Here is an 18460-nt window from a genome sequence, read left to right as displayed (position 1 = left end):
CCCAGCCTGGCCCTCTCCCAGCCCCACGCTGGTTGGTGACAGGAGCAGCAGATGCAGAGGTGGGCACACTGAACCTGAGTCTTCATGTTGTAGCTGCAAGGACAAACCCAACTTAGGGTCACCGACTTGGCCGTGATGATGCCGCATGCCCCGAGGTGTCCTCCACGGACCGTATGGACCATGGCATGGAGCGTGTCCTGAGGGGCCCTCTGCGGGGCTGTAGGAAGGGCCCACTGTCAAATGTCTGGCGAGCACTGGGTGATTCTGGGGGCAACGGGCTTCTTTGCTGAGTGGCTCTCCCCCCACAGGTCTGGGGGTGCAGCATTTCCCACATGGGCGTGTCGGCAGAGCATCCCGCGGGCCCTACACACGGGGTGCTCTAAGGCCCAGCCTGTCAGGGCAGAGGCTCCCACAGGCCGCTGGGAAGCAGACCACCAGGCTTGCGAGCCCACTGAGCTGTTCACATGCAACAGGATGGCTGGAGCTCCAGCCAGGCTTACATCCGAACGCCCAGGGAGGGACTGAGAGCAGGGTCCGCGAGGGTCACGACTGTGGAAGGAAGCCATCCTCCAGCCTCCTGCTCCAAGTGAGCTGACTCGGAGCCACCCGCTGTGCAGCTGGGCTCAGTTCAGCCACTAGAAACCCAGCGGCCTCTCCGTGGGTCTCCAGAGTGATGCCACTCCAGAGACCGTGCGTGGTGGTCAGTGACTGCCCCCCTCCCAACCTGACAGCTCACAGAAGGTTCTAAAATGATTGAAGACCAGTGCGGACAATGAACGTTTCTGGGCTCTGATGGGGCCCTGGTCCCAAGGCTTGGCTCTGAGCATGTGGCTGGTGAGCATATTTGGTCTTAGGCGTGGAAGAGGGCTGGCCGCCATCCAGGTGAGCACCCCATACAGCACGTGTCAGAAGTCCCCCTACTTTCTCACAGCATGGGGCAGGGAGGGAGGTGGGACCAGACTCTCCGGAGATTCCCCTGTCCTCACTGCCCCCCACAGCCCCCGGGGGTCAAGCCTGACCCAGGCAGAGCCTGACACAGAGACGGTCACCAGCTCTGAAGGCTGAAATAATAACTTCGTATCTTCTGTCAATTCTGCTCTCCAACTCGCCTCCCAAATGAAAGGAATGGAGAATGGGCTTTCAGGGAACTTCATTAAGAGAAAGAGATAAAGGAGAAAACGATTTTAGGTGGTACCAACATGTTTAAGCTCAAATGATCCCACTGCCCTCCAGCTGTGATAAGCCAGCCACACGGGTGGCCACGGGGCAGGTCAGACAGGACCGACCTGAGGCACGTTCCCATCACAACCGGCCCCCAGGCGGGGCCCACACTGTCGTCGTGTCAGGATGCCAAGCAGTCTTCTCTTAAAAGCTAACAAGCTGGGGAGAGAGCCCCCTGTGCCGGGCCTCCCGGCCTCAAGTGCTGGCAACAGTCAAGCCTGGAGCCGGCTCCCTGGCCAGGCCCGGCACCAGCGCCTGTCCCCGGGGAGGTGGCTCACATAGGTCTCCCTTGGAAGGAGAGAGAGATCTGCAGGAGTTCCTGCCCCAGTTCTTGCTGCCTCCCGCCGGGACAGAACTCGGCCGACAGCTCCCTGAAGGTGGCGCAGATGCGGCGAGCCTCGATGTGTCTGCGGTGGACAGCATGCTTCCATTGGTGCCGCGCGGCTCCCGTGAGCACGAGCAGTGAGCGGCGGGGCAGGGGGACGGCCACCTCCACCTCCTGGCACAGGACGGACCTGCTGGGGGCCATCACCCCTTCCACCAAGGCCTCCGGGAAGCCGGAAGGGGCCAGACAGAGCAGCAGGCTGCCGGGCGCCTCCCGGGACATGGACAGCACAGTCGGGGACAGGAGGTTGAGGCTCACCAGCCGCTCCCCCCACAGCCAGGCGTCGTCCAGGTGGGGGTCGATGGCCGAGCCCCGCTCAGGGCAGTAGTCCAGGTTACACTGCTCCACGGGCCGGAAGTCCTCCAGGATGGGGTACAGCCCCATTCTCCGCACCACCTCCCGGCTGAAGCTGGGGAGGCCTCTGAAGCCGGTGGTCTTGAGCTTCTGTTTCCGAAAGTTGACTTTGGGGCCGTAGTCCTGAAGGGTGAGGACAAAGGGGAAGTGGAGAAGGGTCTGAGTTGATAGGAATGGCTATCACAGGCCAGGTGTGAAGAATCTGATCGCAACGACCAAGACAAGCAAAAACGCCTGACTCTGGATCAGGATCTGGCTCTCCAGCAGGAGGAGGCCGGCCCTAACGACAAACAGCAAATGCTCAGATGCTGGGAAACGCCGAGGGAAGAAATAAAGCAGGGAAGGGGGTACGATGTGCCGGGGAGGGGGGGATGTCTTCACTCGTGTTCCCCCGAACGCAGAGAGAGAGGGAGACAAAGGGTCAGGATGCGGGAAGAAGGAGCCAGGAGGGAGGGAGGGCCAGCCCAAGGCAGCCTCCTCACGTGGTCAGTGCTGGGGATCCCTGGGGTTCAGAACCGCGACGAAGTTCCGCTCCCGGCTACATGCCCAGGACTGGAAACACGGCCACGCAGACACGTGCCCACGGGTGTTCACAGCAGCACCGGGGCACGACAGCCGAAAAGCAGGAACAGGCCAGTGTCGCGATGGGACAGATGGATGAAGCGGTGGTGGCAGGTCCGTACAACGGAGTACCATCCGGCCACAAACGCCACGCGGCACTGACAATGCTGTCAGGGGAACAAGCCCACACGAAGGGCCACATGTTCTATAATCCCATTTACGTGAAATGTCCGGAACAGGCAAATCCAGAGATGGAAGGGGGATTAGTGGTTGCCAGGGGACGGGAGAATGGGGAGCGACTGCTCCTGGGACAGGTCCCCTTTGGGGTGATGGGTCTGTTCTAGAAGCAGGCAGTGGAGAGGATCGCACATTCTGAATATAGCAAAACTGTACATGTTAAATGAGTGAATTTTACGGTATGTGGATTCTATCTAAAAAAACAATCGTTACAGAGGAGACTCCCAGAATAGCCCTCAGACTTGTGGCCCAAGGGGTGAGCATTTATCCAGCAACTCCTGCCCCCTCGGCCCCTCCCCACCCCCCCAGTTGAGGGTGGCACTATCTGGTGCAAACGTCTTTCTCCTTCCAGCTTCGGCAGGTCTCAGCGTAGCTGCACCCCACCCCTCCACCAGCCCCGGCAGCAGCAGGCGAGGGAGGAGGCTGGGGGTGCAGCGCACAGAGGGAAGTGGGACCTGCAGTGTCTCGGGAGCATAGAGGGCTCACAGGGCCACCGAAGAGCAGCAGGGAAAGCGAAGGTTCAGACGGGAGGCCTAGCAGAGCAGCGAGTCCATCTGAGGAGGGATCCTCTCCAGGGCCAACTGACAGAACAGGGGTGGGGGCCACAGGAAGCTCCAGAAGGAATCCCAGCGGCAGAACCAGGGACTGGGACCTAGGTGGGGGCAGTGGGGGTGCAGGGTGCTGTGTTCTCAGATTCCGGGCATGTTTTGAAGGAAGAAAGCGGGCAGGGATGACCAATGAGAGAGAGAGAAGTCTGGAGAGCTGCATGGTTTCCGGCCCAGCAGATGGAAGATGGAATTTGCCGAGACGGGGACACCGCAGGGGTGCCGGGGTGGGCCAAGACTCAGTGAGGGTCTGACAGATCTGGGAAGCCAACTGGAACCATGAACATGGGAGTCGCAAACGCACGCACAGCGTCAGAGCCGGGACTCATGGAGACCAGCAAGGGAGCATCTGGAAATGGAGAGGCCCGAGGGCTGGCCGCTGGGTGGGGGCGCAGACGCCAGGATGGACGCGGCCAGTGCGTGAATGCGCGAAGCGGGAGCTGAATGCGCAAAGCAGGAGCGGGAGGAAAGGCACTGGAGACAGAACGAACGACTCTTCGGAGGAGCCGGCTGCAGAGGTGAGAGAGGGGGCTTACGGACAGTCTGGGGGGAAAGCTCCAGTTGAGGTAAAACTGACATCGAGGACAGAGGGGGGTCGGGGGGGCTTGGAGAGAAGGCCACAGCTTTCTCGGAGAAGCGTGAGGAGCCCGTGAGGAGCCGGACTGACCGGGGCTGGGGTTTAGCGGAAGGAGCAGGGCAGTGAGGGGCACCAGCGAAGCACTGAAGTCACTGAGGGGGAGGGAAGGACAGAAGGCGGCCGATGGCGGACAGTGCTGCAGGGAAGGGGATGCAATCCCCGACAAAAGGGAGGTCCAGGACTTGGGGGCCCGAGTGTCTCAAAACTGATGGGGAGAGGACTTCAGTGGGAAGGCAACTGGCAGCCTTCTAGAAACCCTCGGAGCTGAGCATCAGTCTGTCGTACGGCCCCGCCTCACCGCGTCTGGTGTCTGGTGTCTGGTGGGGAAGTGGCGCAGGCCCAGGGCACAGGCCGGCCTCCACCACACACCACACACCACTCCCCTGGCTGCCCAAGTCCCAGGGTCAGGGGAGCTCGCCCCCCTAACGGCCCTGGGGGGCTGTGGCTGCCGAGAGAGGCGCTGGGAGGGACGTGAGCAAAGGGGCGCGGGGCAAGGAGTCTGGAGGGGCCTGGTAGGGTGACTCCTCTCTGACCAGCCAGCCCGGCCCTCCCCTCCTCCCAGCTGCGGGCTGGACCTACCTGCTTCCTCCGTCCAGACTGGGAGAGCTTCCAAGGCTCCCGGTCCATCAGCTGCACCATCTCGGCTTCCTCCTCCCGGGTCACAAAATCCTCTATCAGCGTCACGCCAGGGAAGGGGAAGGCCCAGCCTTCAAAGTCAGACTCCTCGGCCCCCACGGCCCAGCCAGTGTCAGAGTAGTAAATGAAACGGTGCGTTTTCTGCGAAAGAAAGATGGGGACCTGGGGCCACTGATGCCCTGCCTCACGCCACGTGTGTGCCTTCTAGGGGCCGGCTTGCCTGGCTTGCCCGCCCCCGAAGCCAATCTGGAAAGCAGCTGGAGTCCAAAGGGAGGCAGAACCCCTCCCTGCCTGGGGCTGCCTCCTGGGAAGGGCCCTGTGCCCGGTCCTTTCTCACTTTCCTCATCTTAAGTGGGAAGAGCGTCCACGTACCTACTCTCTGTTCTCTGTTTTAAAGATGAGGTGACCCGGGCCGTGCAAAGTTAAGGAACTAGCCTGAGGCTGCACAGCCGGGGGCTGCCTGCGAGTCCTCGCTGTGCTAGTGTCGCTGTGGGGTGTCTTCTGGCCTCCCCGGCCGTGGGGGGCGGGACTAAAGGAGAGGACCCCGGGGCTGTCCAGAGGGCGAGCATGCTAGGCAGCTAGAGGGGAGTCTCTGAAGTGGGGGTGACTCTGGGCCCTGCCCTCCTCTGGCTGCAGAGGCACTGCCTGAATTTCCCTTCCAAAGAGGAGAGAACTTGCTAGTCATCCTCGAGAAGTGCCCAGCTGACAACCTCCTGCTGCCTCGGGTCTCGGGCAGAGGCCGTCCTGGTCCCAGGCAGCCCCCAGCCAATGACTCAGTGCAGGCCTGGCCTTTTCTACCCGACACGGGACGCCTCTATCCGTCAGTCCGCTCCGGAGCTCCCAGCTGGGTTGGCCATGACTTTGTCCCAGCTGCATGGCAGTCTGAGGTCCGCCCTGTCCACTTAATTCTGCTTCCTCCCCGCCTTTACATTTCAGGGCCACTGCTGCCCAGCCCGTCTGTGAACCATCGTGTCCTCTGTCTTCTGGCACCTCCCACAGAACACATTAAAATCAGGGAGTCATCCTGTACCTTCTGCTCATCCCATAGCCAGCAAGTCAGGCAGGTGCTAGGCCCACACCCAGGGGCACAGCAGAGTTCAGACTTTTGGCACTTCTCAGGTTTTACTTGCAGCAAAAACATATAGGGCATAAAATTTGCCATCATCACTATCTTTAAGTGAACAGGTCAACGTCAAATACGGTCACATTGTCCTGCACCCGTCCCCACCTTTCTAAAACTCTGGACTCTAAACAACAACTTCGTTCTTTTCCCCAAGCCCCAGGAACCCACCATTCTACTTTCTGACTCTATGAATTTGATTCCTTTCCGGGCCTCCTGGAATCAGAATCCTGCGACATTTATCCTCTTGTGACTGACATTTCAATCAGCATAATGACCTCAGGATCCATTCATGTCACAGCAGGTGTCAGAACGCTCTTCCTTTTTAAGGCACATAACATTCCATCGGACACAGCAGGCCACGTTTGTTTACCCGCTCGTCCACTGCGGGAACCTAAATTGCTTCCACATTGTAGCTACTATGGAACGTGGGCGTACAAATATCTCTTCAAGGGCCTGCTTTCCGTTCTTCTGGGTGTATACCCAGAACTGCTAGATCACACAGGAATTCTGCTTTTAGTTTGCTCAGAAATCACCAGATCGTTTTCCACTTTTACCAGGGATGCTGTGAGAGTTTCTGCACTGGCTTCCCAGACTCCATACCTTCCTATCTGCCTCTCCCCCTCCCGGGATCTTTCTAAAATTCACCCGTAACTTCCTTTAAAACCCTGAGCGGCTCTCCGTGTTCCTCAGGACAAGTCCAGCCTACGCAGCCACCACACACAGTGCCCTCTGTGGTCAGCGCCGGCGGCCCCTGAAGCGCCACGCTCCTCCCAAGCGCACGCACTTGCCCCAGGCCTGCACCCAAGCAGTCCTCCAGCGGAAACGCCCTTGCCCCCCTCGAAGGCTCTGAGTCCTTTTCCCTTAATTAATTGGAATTAATTTCCTCCTTGACCACTTCTGCTCAACGGTGCCTAGGGCACTTTGCCCTGCCCGGTTTTCGGCCTTCTCTTCTCTTTCCGGGTCGTCTCCCCACTCCGTGAAGCTCGCAGCCCCAGACGCGGGGTTGGGGGGTGGGGGGCCCCCTACGTGGAGGCTTGCTGTCACACTCTCCCCAAGGCTCAAAGGGGAGTTGTGGTCGGATGGCATCCACTCCAAGCCCACCCCTCAAAGCTCTCATCTCCTCCTGCAACGCCCCCAGAGCGAGGGCCCCTGACACGGGTTGATCCGCGGCCCGTCTTCGTGGCCAGTCTGGGCCTCAGTTTCCCCATATGAAGAAGGGAGCTGGGGCACGGCCCCTCCCCCCAGCCCTCACCTGCGGGGGGTGCTGCCAGGGCGGGTCACCTCCGCGCTGCCGCTCGCAGATCAGACAGGTCCGGATGCCCTTGCAGCCGCATTCCCGGAGGACCTCGGGGGCCGCCACCGCCGCAGCCGCCATCGCCGCGTCCCGGCGACCAGGGCGCAGGCGCGGGGCCGCGGGGGCCGCTGGGAGTTGTAGTCCGCCCGCGGGGCACGAGGTCCGCGGAGCCCCTTCCTTCCGGTAGTCGCCAGCTACTGGCTTGCGCGGCGCCGCCTTCGGAGTTCCGCCGGCCGCGGAGCGTCGGGCTCCAGGAAGCACGGACTCGGCGGGACGCCGGTGCCGCCAACCGGCCAGCGCGGGCCGCGCCTGGTCGCCATGGGCCCCCTCTCGGCGCGGCTGCTCATGCAGCGAGGGCGTCCCAAGAGCGACCGGCTGGGGAAGATCCGGAGCCTGGAGTAAGAGGCGGGCCGGGGGGTACGACGGGGGTCCGCGGGGTCGCGGCCACACAGCCCGCCACCCGGGCCTGGGTCGCCGGCCGGTCGGGAAGTAAGGCTGGGACCCTTGCCCACTCCCTGCCCGGCCCCCTTATCGCCCTGTCGGTTAGGCGGAGTCTCGGATCACTCGAACCAAACGCTGGGCGCCCGTTATGAGACGGGCGGGCCGGGCCCGAGCGGCCTCTCCCTTGCAGGGTCCCCGGCTGTCGGGGAGACAGTCCTGCAGAAAGGGTATGAGCAGCCTGTTGAGCTAGTTCCTGAGGCTCTGGGCAGCACAGAGGAGCTCCTTTAGAGGAGGAGCCAGCTGTAGGCAGTTGTAAAGTAGTGACGAGATTTTAAGAAGGAAAGGCTGCGCGTGCCTTGTGGAGAAGCTCTGCTGAAAGAGCCTTCGCAGGCACCCAGGACTGCCCCAGGTGTGAGGCCTGCCCGCCCCCCTGAGCCCTCCCTGTCTGCCCCCACCCAGCTTGTCCGGGCTGAAGCTGCTCTCAGAGCACTTGGACCCCAAGCTCCTGAGCCGCCTGACGCAGCTGCAAGAGCTGGACCTCTCCAACAACCAGCTGGAGACACTGCCTGCCAACCTGGGCCTGTCCCACCTGCGCATCCTCCGCTGCGCCAACAACCAGCTGGGGGACGTCACTGCCTTGTGCCAGTTCCCGCAGCTCGAGGAGCTCAGCCTGGAGGGTAACCCCTTCCTGACTGTAAGTGGCGGGGGGGGGGGGGGGCCACCTGCCCCAGACCCAGGGCCAGCACTCTGTGGGGCTGAGCCACAGGTTGGGGTGATACTGAGCCACTCTCCCTCATCCCCCAGGTCAGTGACAACCTGAAAATCTCCTTTCTCCTGCCCAAGCTCCGGAAGGTCAATGGCAAGGATGCTTCCTCCACGTCCTCTCAGGTGGAGAACCTAAATCGGGAGCTGACCAGCCGGGTAAGGGGGCCGGCCCGGGTCTCTGGAGCACTCGGCCTTGAGGAGTGAGCGACAGAATGGACATTTGGAAGACCCTGAGTGGAGGTTCCGGGGGCTCTCTGCCCTGACACTGAGCTGCGCTTATCCCCTAGCCTGACGTGTTTCTCTGAGCCTGGCTGTGGTGCTTGGCCTCTTGTCCTTAGAGGTCATGCTCTCTGGGTGTGCAGGCTGGGCCCGGCCAGGGAGTCCAGGCCACTTTCACAGTAACCACCCTGGGCCCGCTCCTCTTCGGGGCTGTTGCTCAAGCGCGTGCACATGCGTTGGGGGGGTGCACGCGCGTGTGAGCGTGCACACGCACAGGTGTGTGCACACTGCAGCTAAGGCTGTGGTTCAGGGAGGCTTCCAGGAGGTGGTGAAGTGGAGACTCCTGTGACCATAAGATTGGAGGCAGGGGCGCCATGGAGGGCCCGGGAGATCTGGGGTGGCCTGGGCTTGAATCTGGTCCCTCTTGTTCCAGGTCACAGCTCACTGGGAGAAGTTCAAGGCTGCAGTGAGCCCAGAGGAGGAGGCAGAGAAGGCCCAGGCTGATTTTGTGAAGTCTGCTGTCAGGGACATCCGCTATGGGCCTGAGTCCCTCAGCGAGTTCACCCAGTGGCGGGTATGATCTCATCCTGCTGTGCTGGGAGTCTGTTCTCCCAGCTCCTCCATGGCTCCCATGCCTTCAGCTGCCCTAAGAGGCCTCTGGCCATGAGGGGTGGTAGAGTTTGGTGGGTCAGGGAAGGCAGACTTACTGGTTGGAAAGGCCCTTTCCCACCTCGGGAAGCACAGGTTCCCTCTGCCCCGGCATTTGGGGGAGGGGCCGGGAGCCCCAGGACTTGTATCTAGCTCCCCGATGTCCTGGCCCCACGTAGGTGCAGATGATCTCTGAGGAGCTGGTGGCCTCTGGTGGGCCCCAGGTGCATGAGGCAGACGTCCCGGAGAGGCCTCCAAAAGCCGCAGCTGCCCAGAAACCCAGGGTAAGTGTGGTACCACGCAGCTCCCAAGGCTCCAAAGGCCTGTCTTGGCCTTTCCTGCCTAGAGAGACTGTAGGGAAAGGGGGTTGGGAGGGGAGGCAGGGAGTCCTGGAAATGAGCCCAGGAGTCGGCCCCTGATGCCTGAGCTGGTTCACACTGACCCTGGGCCAACCCTTGCTTTCTGCCCCCATGGGAGGCTGCGGGCCAGCCTGTGATGCCGAGGAAGCAAGCCCCGGGCCCTCAGCCCAGCCCCGACCCCCTCCACAGGCCAGGCCCGTGGCCAAGAAACGGCCGGATGACGTCTCACTCAACCTGTCTCCCAACAAGCGGGTGTGCACCTCCTCGTTGGCCCCCGTGGAGGGCGGCCCCCCGGGCTCTGACGGCGGCCAGGTAAGCTCGCAAGGGGGCAGGGGTTAGCTGGCAGGGAGCACGGGCTGGGGCAGCTGTGACCCCCCGTCTGCCCCCACAGCCCGCCCGGGACCTGGAGCCCCTGCATTTCCTGCAGTGTCACAGCAAGAACAACAGCCCTCGGGACCTGGACACCCAGCTCTGGGCCTGCGCTTTTGAGCCGGCCTGGGAGGAGGGTACAGCCTTGGCGGGGCAGGCAGGGCCAGGGGGAGAGCCCCAGGGAACGCCCCTGGAGGGGGCCGCCTCCGCGGATGGGGGGCCTGGGAGAGACAGCCTCTGAAGCGTCGTCAGGGCCAGGACAGAGGCGCTGCGGGGGCGCACTTCTCGGAGAACGTGTCTACTGAGGCTGACCCCTCCAAACAGGGCGCGCGGGCGCCACCTCCCAGACGGTGGCCACGTGTGGCGGGGAGGCCGTGTGCGTGATAGACTGCCAGACGGGCATCGTGCTGCACAAGTACAAGGCGCCTGGCGAGGTGGGCGGGGCGGGTGTTCGTGCGGCGCTGGGGGTGGGGCCCTGACCCGGTCCTGCTGGGCCTCGCTTCCGCGGCTGGAGCTCCAGGGCGCGCGCACGCGTAGCCCCGCCCCTTAGTGACTCCCGCAGCACCCCCCCCCCCCCGCAACCACGCACGGCTCTGCCCCTTAGTGATGCCCGCACCCCCCGCAGCCCCGCCCCTTCGTGACACCCGCACGCCCGCGCCCACAGGAGTTCTTCTCGGTGGCCTGGACGGCCCTGACCGTGGTGACGCAGGCCGGCCACAAGAAGCGCTGGAGCGTGCTGGCCGCCGCGGGCCTGCGGGGCCTGGTCCGCCTGCTGCACGTGCGAGCTGGCTTCTGCTGCGGGGTCATCCGGGCCCACAAGAAGGCCATCGCCACCCTGTGCTTCAGCCCCACCCACGAGACCCACCTTTTCAGTAAGAGCCTCTCCCACACCCCTGTCCTGCAGTCCGGGCACCCGGGGTCAGCCCTGGCCGGGGTAGAAGCAGCGTGGCTTTGTGGACGACTGACGGCTTCAGATCCTGCCTTTTCCCCCTGACCCGCTCTGTGGCCTTGAAGCTGGGCAGCTAGGCCGCTCTGTGACCCGGCTGGGTACCCCTGGCCCCCCAAAGTGTGATAAGCCCAAGAAGGGACGTGTGAGCAGAGGCCTGCGAAAGGAGGGCTGCCTGCCGTGGGGCGTGGTAGTGAGAGGGAGGTAGAGACTGGCGGCCCTCGAGTCGTCTCCCAGCTGCGGCCCTGCCCGCCCCCGAGGGGCCGGGCCTTGTGACCATGGTCTCAGCCTGGGATGGAGCCTGCCAGGGCGAGTAGGGCCTCTTCAGGGCCACCTCTCCCCTTCTTGTCCCCTCCTCAGCGGCCTCCTATGACAAGCGGATCATCCTCTGGGACCTCGGGGTGCCCAACCACGATTACGACTTCCAGGCCAGGTGAGGCTGTGGGGCAGGGCAGGGGGGCCTCGCCAGGGTGGGCGGACAGCCCGGTTGGTGGCCTCACGCTGTCCTCCCCCGCCGGCAGCCAGCTGCTCACCCTGGATACCACGTCCATCCCCCTGCGCCTCTGCCCTGTGGCTTCCTGCCCGGATGCCTACCTGCTGGCAGGCTGCGAGGGCGGCTGCTGCTGCTGGGACGTGCGGCTGGACCAGCCCCCGAGGAGGAGGTGAGGCCGGCCGGGCCAGACGCCTGACCTCCCGCAGTGGTGCCCAAGCATGGCCCGTTCTGGGCCGCCAGCGGCTGTCTTCACGGGGCCAGCCCGTCCCCACCTCCACTAGTCTCCCAGGGCAAGGTCCGTGCCTGTGGGACTGGGCCGGGTCGGCTCTCGGAGCTGCGGTCACCTCACCTTGCAGGGGAAGGGGATGGTGCCTGGACAGGGATGAGACCCCGGAAAGGCTCATCTGTACCCACCCGGAAGGCCGGCATCCCTGCCCTCGTGCGGCCCACAATCTTGTTAAAACCCACACAGCACAGTGTCAGGTGTGACGGAAAGCGAATGAGGGGACCATGAGGAGGTGACGTGACGGGTGGCGGATGGGTCCTCGGGCTCCTGTTCACCACACGGGCCGAGCCGGGGAGTCAGGCCCTGGGAGGGAAGGTGCTGGCACGGGGGCGGTAGCCCGCACGAGGTCCAGCCGGGCCTGGGAGGCGGGGGGACACCGGCTAAGACTGGATTGTGTCCTCAGTGTCGTGAACGGTCTGGGAAGAACTTTCGGGGGTGGGGGGCAGTGACAGCCACGTCGGGGCAAATAACTAAAGCGTCAGGCACTGGCGTTTGTGGGGCCCATGGCACACCGGGGAGTGAAGCCCTGGGCTTCCCCCGCCAATTCCCGCCTCAGCTGTGACCCCACACCCTCCCCAGCTTGGGAACGCGCCGCAGCCCCGTACCACCTGCCCCTGTGCCCGTGCGGCCGCAGCTCCCAGCCGAGGCGGAGGGCAGGTGCAGAGGATGTGCCCAGCACACGTCCGCAAGCGGCTCTGGGTCCCGGGGGGCAGCTGGCCAGCTTCCTCTGCCGCCCCGCAGGCCGTGCGAGGTGGAGTTCGTGTTCTCCGAGGACTCGGAGGCAGCGGCGCGGAGAGTGGACGGGCTGGCCTTTGTGAACGAGGACGTGGTGGGTGAGTAGCCCCCGTTCGGGGCCAGCCTGGCCTCCCGGGGCTCCTGAGGGGTCCACGCCGGGCAGTGTCTAGAGCGGGGCCCCCACCCAGTTCTGTCTCTCCCTCCCCCCAGCCTCCAAGGGGAACGGCCTGGGCACCATCTGCCTGTGGAGCTGGAGCCAGACGTGGGGGGCCCGGGGCAAGCGGCCCACGCTGGCGGTGGTGGTGCTGGCCCGGCTGCAGTGGTCCCCCACCCAGCTGGCCTACTTCTCGCTGAGCACCTGTCCTGGTGAGCCCCTGCCCCCCCACCCCAGCCCCCTCCACCCCACGGGGCTCCGCCACACCCCCGGTCTCAGGCCATGCGTCCCTGCAGGTGAGGGCATCGTGCTGTGTGGGGACGAGGAGGGCAACGTGTGGGTCTACGACGTCCGGCACCTCCTGATGCAGGAGGCTCCGCTTCCGGCAGCGCCGCAGGCCCCGACGCAGGTAGGCGCCCCTCGCCCGCCCCTCGCCCGCCGTGGGGACTGCTGAGCGGGAAGCTGGAGCCCTGCCCTCCTCTCTCCCTACCCCAGATCCTTAAGTGGCCCCAGCCCTGGGCCCTCGGCCAGATGGTGACCAAGACCATGGTGAACACGGTGGTGGCCAACCCCACCTTTACGTACCTCACCGCTCTGACGGACTCCAACATCGTGGCCATCTGGAAGAGACAGTAGCCGGGGCGGGAGGGCGGGGGAGTTCGGGGGACCCGACTTAACTTATTCAGCTTTGGGGCGAATGACCAGAATGTTTTTATTGGGGAATATTTTTATTAAACTCTCTGCTGTACAAGAAGACTGGAGAGAGGTCTGTGGCCCCGTCTGGCACCGCTACTCGGAGTGAGACCGGCCAGGCCGGGAGCAGAGGCTCCTGCAAGCGCTGCCTCCCTGCGGGGGGCGGGGAGGGGGGGGGTTGGTCTACAAGGAGTGTGGCCCTTTGGGGCCACATTGCAAAGTGGACAGGCCCCAGGACCCAGATAACTGGGAAACCGGTCCTCTGCCCCGACGCAGCCCCACGCCCCGCAGGGTCACCTTGGCTTTAGCCCACACCCAGGGCTTTTCCTGCAGCACTTAATTAGGAAGGTAAAACACTCTGTCCAGGACACACCAGCTCCGGCGGGAAGGGGCTCACCAGGATGTCCCCGAAGCTGGGTAAGCTGCTCTCCTAGAAGGTTCCAGTGCAGGGTAGGAACTAGCCAAGCAAGACTCTCCCAGCCTCCTATTCGATGCCTTCTTGCTTGTCTTTAATGGCCACCTGAGCAGAGAGGGGTGGCAGCCACTTAGCTGGAAGGGCCAGGGTGAGGCGGCTGGGAAGGCAAGCCCAGTGTCCCTGAGCGCCCCCAGCCCATCTGCCTGAGATGCAGGTGACACGCACAAGCCGTGGATCCTTCTCACTCTACTCCCAAGTCAGACGCTGAGGCCCTCTGCGTGGACAGGCGTGACCATGCCCTTTCAGCCTCCTTAACTGTGGGGCCCCACCCAGGCATGAGCTGCCCCCTCCACAAATACCCTGAGGCAGCCAGGCCTCACCAGAGGCGGCTTGGGGGAGCAGTCCCAAGGGGCAATACAGCCCTGCTTCCACAGGAGCTGCGGGAGCCCCCGGAGCCCACAGTACGGTTCCCACCCCTGCTGCAGACAGCACGCCCCCGGCCTCGACTCGCAGCCCCTTCGTCTGCGCTTGCTCAAGGCTGTAGGAGCATCGCTGCTGTCGCCACCTCGCCCGGCCCCCCAATACCTCAGGAAGAGCCCCCCCCCCAGGCTGTCGGGGGGTGGGCCGGAGAACAGCGCGGCTCCGGGCACACGCAGCCCCGCTCCCCTGCACGCCGGGCCCCTCACCCGGAATCGCTCCTCCAGCAGGGACAGCTCGCTGATGAGGTCCGTGATGGCGTTGGTGAAGGCCTCCTGCGGGCTGTAGTCCGGGGTGGTCTGCACTCGGATGATGATCTTGTGCTCCAAGGGGTGGGGGACTTTGTAGCCAGCAAACAGCACCTGCGGGTCCTTCAGCAGCTGTCTGAGGTACAGAAATGGGCGGTGTGACACGAGGGGCTGAGCCTGGCAGCCTTGGGGATGACCAGAGCTCTAAGCAGAGCGTCCTCCCCCCGGCCTGAGGCCTAGAAGCCAGTACAGCTGGGGGCTGACCCCAGGTAGTCCCCTGCTCCTGACTGCCCGAAGAAAGCCTTCCAAGTAAAACATCGCAAAGATGATCTCATGGGGAACCCCCCCCCCCAACACCTGAGGATCCAGGACCCCAGCCGGTAAGCAGGATCTCCAGCACTCTTCCCTCAGGGGAAGGCCGGGCCTTGCAACAGCCCCAAAGCGCCCTCCCGAGGCCGCACATGGCGCAGCACAGGAACCTGACGCAGCAGTGCGGGCGGACCGGGGAGAAGGCCCAGGCCCCGGGCGGGCGGTGACACGGAAGCCCTCCGGGCGACACAGGCTGACAGCTCCTGCCCACACACCCGGGGCCCCGTCTGCGAGCCGTGCCCCGCGCGCTGTCAGCAGCAGGCACCACAAGGGATGGCCCTTGCACGGGTGGGGACACGGCTCCCAGAGCAGGGGAGCGGCCAGGCCCCAGGAGGGTCTGGGGGCACCACTGGCGTGGCTTGGGCGAGGGGGGGGGGGCGCGGGGGCGGGGGGGCGTCAGCCAGAGAACGGCCAGCTCCACCTCCCGCTTTCAGCCCAGAGACCAGGCAGGCTCCTGCCCGGGGCCTCAAACGTGCAAACCTCGGAAAGACCTGGCTTCACCGATGGGGTTTTCAGCAGAGAAATGACAAGTGCTTGGGCCAGAACAGCAACCACGTCGCTGACCACCTACCCGGTCAGGACTAAACTGGTGTAAACACACATCCGCCCTCCCCCAGGGGCATCGGATAACCACAGAGCCTCTCCCCCACCTTCTCCCCTCCTCCTCATAAGATCCGATCTCTGGCGCATCTGTCTTTGCGTGCCAGGTGTCCCAGAGGTCATCGTCCCCAAGGGGGGTGGGTGACAGCCCTGACTGCTGCTCCCCGCTCCGCAACACAGACACGAGCAGGCCCACGTTTGTCTGGCTTGCCGCACGTTCGCTTCCTACCGTCAGGGAAATGAGCCAGTACAGAGAGACGGCGCTGTGAACGGATACGGGTCAGCGTCATTTGGGAGAAGGTGTACTGGAATGTGGGAATTGCCAGAGGAAGCACCCAGACCTTCCTGAAGCTCAGAGAGACTTCGGGAAATCTTCCGGAACGTGTGCTTTGCCTCAAAGAGCCCCACTGAACATTTCCCAAGAGCCTCTGACGTGGAACTTACGACTTAATGATGTTTCCCAGCGTGTGGTCTTCTTTGTTGATGGTGAACAAACAGGCATTGGGTACCTTGGTGTCCTTGTTAATGGTGATCCTAGAAAGAGGCGGAAGCAACAGATGGGCAAACGGGGGCTCCCCTCCTTCCCCAAGTCTAAATCCTGCCCTTCAGCGCAGACCCAGGTCCCACCTCCTCCTGGAAGACTTCCTCCATCTCTTCTTCCATAAAGACCCTGCTGACTCAGAGCAGCAGAGCGGCTATGCCCTGATTCTGCGGGACCCTCACCTACTCTGGATTGCTCCTTGGCACCAGTGACATTTTAGGATGGATAATTCTTTTCTGTAGGGGGCTGTCTTGTACATCATAAGATGTGAGCAGTGCCCCTGCACCCCCTTTATGACAATCAGAAGTGGTGGCAGACATTGCCAAAAGTCCCCTGGGAAGCAAAATGGCCCCAGCAGCCAACCACTGCTCCCAAGGGAGACGAAGTGGCTGGCAAGGGCTAGACCGTAGAGCCCCGCACACCAGGCTATTAAGAGAAGGAAAAGCCAATGTTTAAGACGGTTTGCTGCGTGCTGAGCCCTGGCCTCAGCACTTCCGGTAGATTACCTCGTTAAGCCCCCCGTAGAGAAAGTCCTCTGATTTAATACGGCAAGAAGCCCATTTCCCAGAGGAGGAAAGCAGGCTTCAGGCAGATTAAGTCACTGGCCCAACGACATGGAGACGTTAGGTGAGGGAGCCAGGCCCAGGCAGAGAGCCCAGGGAGGGGACTACATTCCCTTGCACTCTGCAGGCAAGAAGCCCCTGGAGGGTCTTCACAGGCCACTGAGGATCGGTGGTGAGCCCGAGCGCCAGCCCTCTGGCTGCAGCAGGCGGATGAAGGCGGCGGCCAGCAGGCTGCCGGATCCCAGAGGGAAAGCACTGGGGCGCCAGGCCCTCTACTTCCCATACAGACGGCCACTTCCCGTGTGCCGGGGCAGTTCCTTAGCCTCTCTGAGCCTCAGTTTCCTCCTCTGCAGAATGGGACCGCTCACCACCGCCCGGCAGGGCTGGCTCGAGTTTGGCCGACACAGTAAACGCTGCTTCCGTCTCCCCGCAGTGGACGAACCGGAGAAGCCCCAGGGTCCGCCCGCGACCCCCGGCCCCGCCCCGCCGGCTCCACTTACTTTTTCTCACCCTCGAAGAGCAAGAACGACTCGAAGGCGGGAGGGGCGTTCATCCTAGCGCCGCACTAGCCTCCAAAGTCGCAGGGGCCGCCACCACCGCCAGCGAAGCCCTACACCACCAGCTCTTCCGGGTTAGCGGCTGCTTCCGGGTTACGGCTTTCCCCGTGTGAAGGCAGGCCGCTTGCCCCCTAGCGGCCTGGGGGACGTAGCGCAGGCGCGGGAAAAGCCCGGGGGGAACCGAGGGAGGCGGGTGGTTCCGCGCATGCGTGAGCCCGGAGTTGCGTCCGTGTGTTCGCGGTCCTGTAGGCGCGCCTGGGCGCCCGCTCGCGGGGCTGGGGGCTGTTTTGTGTGTGGTAGGACGGCCTCTCCCCGCTCCCCGTGATCCTTGTTTGGAAATGTGCCCTTGGAACACCCAGCGCGAGGCCCTCGAGTGGAGAGCGGAGCCAGGGCGCAGTGGGGCCGGCGGGAGGGCGGGAGAAGCCGCATCGGTGTCTGGGCCTCGGCCCGGTGCGGATAACCCCCTGCCGAGGCTGCCTGCCGTGGGAGCCCCGGCTGTGTCGTTGCCGGCTTGCCCACTGGGCCCGTGGCCTCATGAGCGGCTTGTTAGGTAGGCAGCGGGTGAGGGCGGGGGCCGGGCAGGTGTACCCAGCGGGGAGAGAGGAGCTCCGACGGCCAAGAGGAGTCCGCTTGGATTGGCTGGTATTGCAGACTGCAGTTTGTTCTAAAGGCCCCCCCTGCGCTGTTTGAAGCGAGGGGCTGGGTCTCCCATTAGCTACTGGAGCCACAGCAGCTGAGGAGAAACCAGGAGCTTCCACACCACTTCCTGGGAAGAGCCATCCCCTACTTAGGCCTTGGGCCCTAGGACGAGGAAGTGTCATTCCCCCAAGATCCACACTGGCCTTGACTCTCCAGGCCAAGTGGGGGCGGGGAGGGGATGAGGGGATGATGCCCTGGGGCTGTAACCTCCACCCTTCTGGGCCATTTGGGCCAAGGATGCTACTTAACTGGGCTGGCTGGGGGGAGGGAGGTGTAGTTTTTACCCAAAAGGGGCCTCACTCCCTGCCTGATAGAACCCAGGGGTTTGGGGGTACATGAGCGGTAGGGACAGTGCCAGGCATGCACTTGTTGTAAGCCCTCCTCAGGCTGCAGTGGCCACCCCACCCCAGGACCCTTCTGGAGGAGAGGGAGGTAGGTGTCACCACACCCGGTGGCTGGGTGTATGCAGCTCCTATCCAGGCTCCTACTTGCGGCAGCCCCATAAACGCACACCTCTCCTGCCCCTTCACTCTCTGCATTAGGGTGCAGTAGACCCTGGGGTCCGAACTTCCTGACCACAAGGTCCCGGAAACCCAAGGAGATTGAACAGGGGTGACGACTTGTGTGAGGCCCTGAGGAAGCAGCCAGAGAACAGGGTGTTGGTGATGGGAGAGGGGTGGCGCAGACTCAGCCACCCCTGGGCCGGGAAGGGAAGATGAGGCCCGTTCAGGCTCTAGCCTGGGGGGGATGGAGCAGTGGAACCCAGGGTATGGTGAGGACAGCAGTTGGGGGGAGAAATGAGTCCCCCTGGGATGTGGGGGGGGGCAGAG

At 63.5% G+C, this 18460-nt stretch overlaps 3 protein-coding genes across 10 annotated transcripts; 1 reads left to right on the top strand and 2 right to left on the bottom strand.

Moving 5' to 3' along the window:
- Positions 1-1133: 1133 nt before the first annotated feature.
- Positions 1134-7277, bottom strand: ALKBH4 (alkB homolog 4, lysine demethylase). Its single transcript, XM_045875600.3, has 3 exons — positions 7012-7277; positions 4580-4777; positions 1134-2083 (listed from the first exon to the last, which is right to left on the bottom strand). Exons 1-3 carry the CDS (start codon positions 7132-7134, stop codon positions 1496-1498), a joined length of 909 nt encoding a protein of 302 aa, XP_045731556.1. The 5' UTR covers positions 7135-7277; the 3' UTR covers positions 1134-1495.
- On the top strand, positions 3750-13111 carry LRWD1 (leucine rich repeats and WD repeat domain containing 1). 7 transcript variants are annotated; one of them, XM_064593179.1, is made up of 15 exons: positions 3750-3881; positions 7954-8188; positions 8299-8415; positions 8912-9052; positions 9306-9410; positions 9675-9797; positions 9877-9991; positions 10179-10288; positions 10480-10726; positions 11161-11233; positions 11322-11462; positions 12159-12412; positions 12525-12680; positions 12765-12877; positions 12964-13111. In XM_064593179.1, the coding sequence occupies exons 1-15, from the start codon at positions 3808-3810 to the stop codon at positions 13102-13104; spliced, it is 2145 nt and encodes a 714-aa protein (XP_064449249.1). In that variant the 5' UTR covers positions 3750-3807; the 3' UTR covers positions 13105-13111. The 7 variants fall into 7 exon arrangements, with proteins under 7 accessions (XP_064449249.1, XP_045731555.2, XP_064449251.1 ...); XM_045875599.3 differs by lacking the exon at positions 3750-3881 and adding an exon at positions 7316-7451 and having other exon boundaries at positions 10519-10726; positions 12321-12412; XM_064593181.1 differs by lacking the exon at positions 3750-3881 and adding an exon at positions 7316-7451 and having other exon boundaries at positions 10519-10726.
- Positions 13112-13539: 428 nt separating this feature from the next.
- POLR2J (RNA polymerase II subunit J) lies at positions 13540-18425 on the bottom strand. Of its 2 annotated transcripts, XM_064593187.1 has the most exons (5): positions 16875-18425; positions 15715-15804; positions 15321-15533; positions 14263-14437; positions 13540-13681 (listed from the first exon to the last, which is right to left on the bottom strand). In XM_064593187.1, exons 1-5 carry the CDS (start codon positions 16925-16927, stop codon positions 13646-13648), a joined length of 567 nt encoding a protein of 188 aa, XP_064449257.1. In that variant the 5' UTR covers positions 16928-18425; the 3' UTR covers positions 13540-13645. The 2 variants fall into 2 exon arrangements, with proteins under 2 accessions (XP_064449257.1, XP_045731559.1); XM_045875603.3 differs by lacking the exon at positions 15321-15533.
- Positions 18426-18460: the final 35 nt, after the last annotated feature.

The sequence above is a fragment of the Mirounga angustirostris genome, unplaced genomic scaffold, assembly GCF_029215605.1.
Source record: "Mirounga angustirostris isolate CCGP_5_RB_7025 unplaced genomic scaffold, mMirAng1.0.hap1 SCAF_5, whole genome shotgun sequence".
Lineage (NCBI taxonomy): Eukaryota > Metazoa > Chordata > Mammalia > Carnivora > Phocidae > Mirounga > Mirounga angustirostris.
This window is presented reverse-complemented; position numbering and strand designations above follow the sequence as displayed.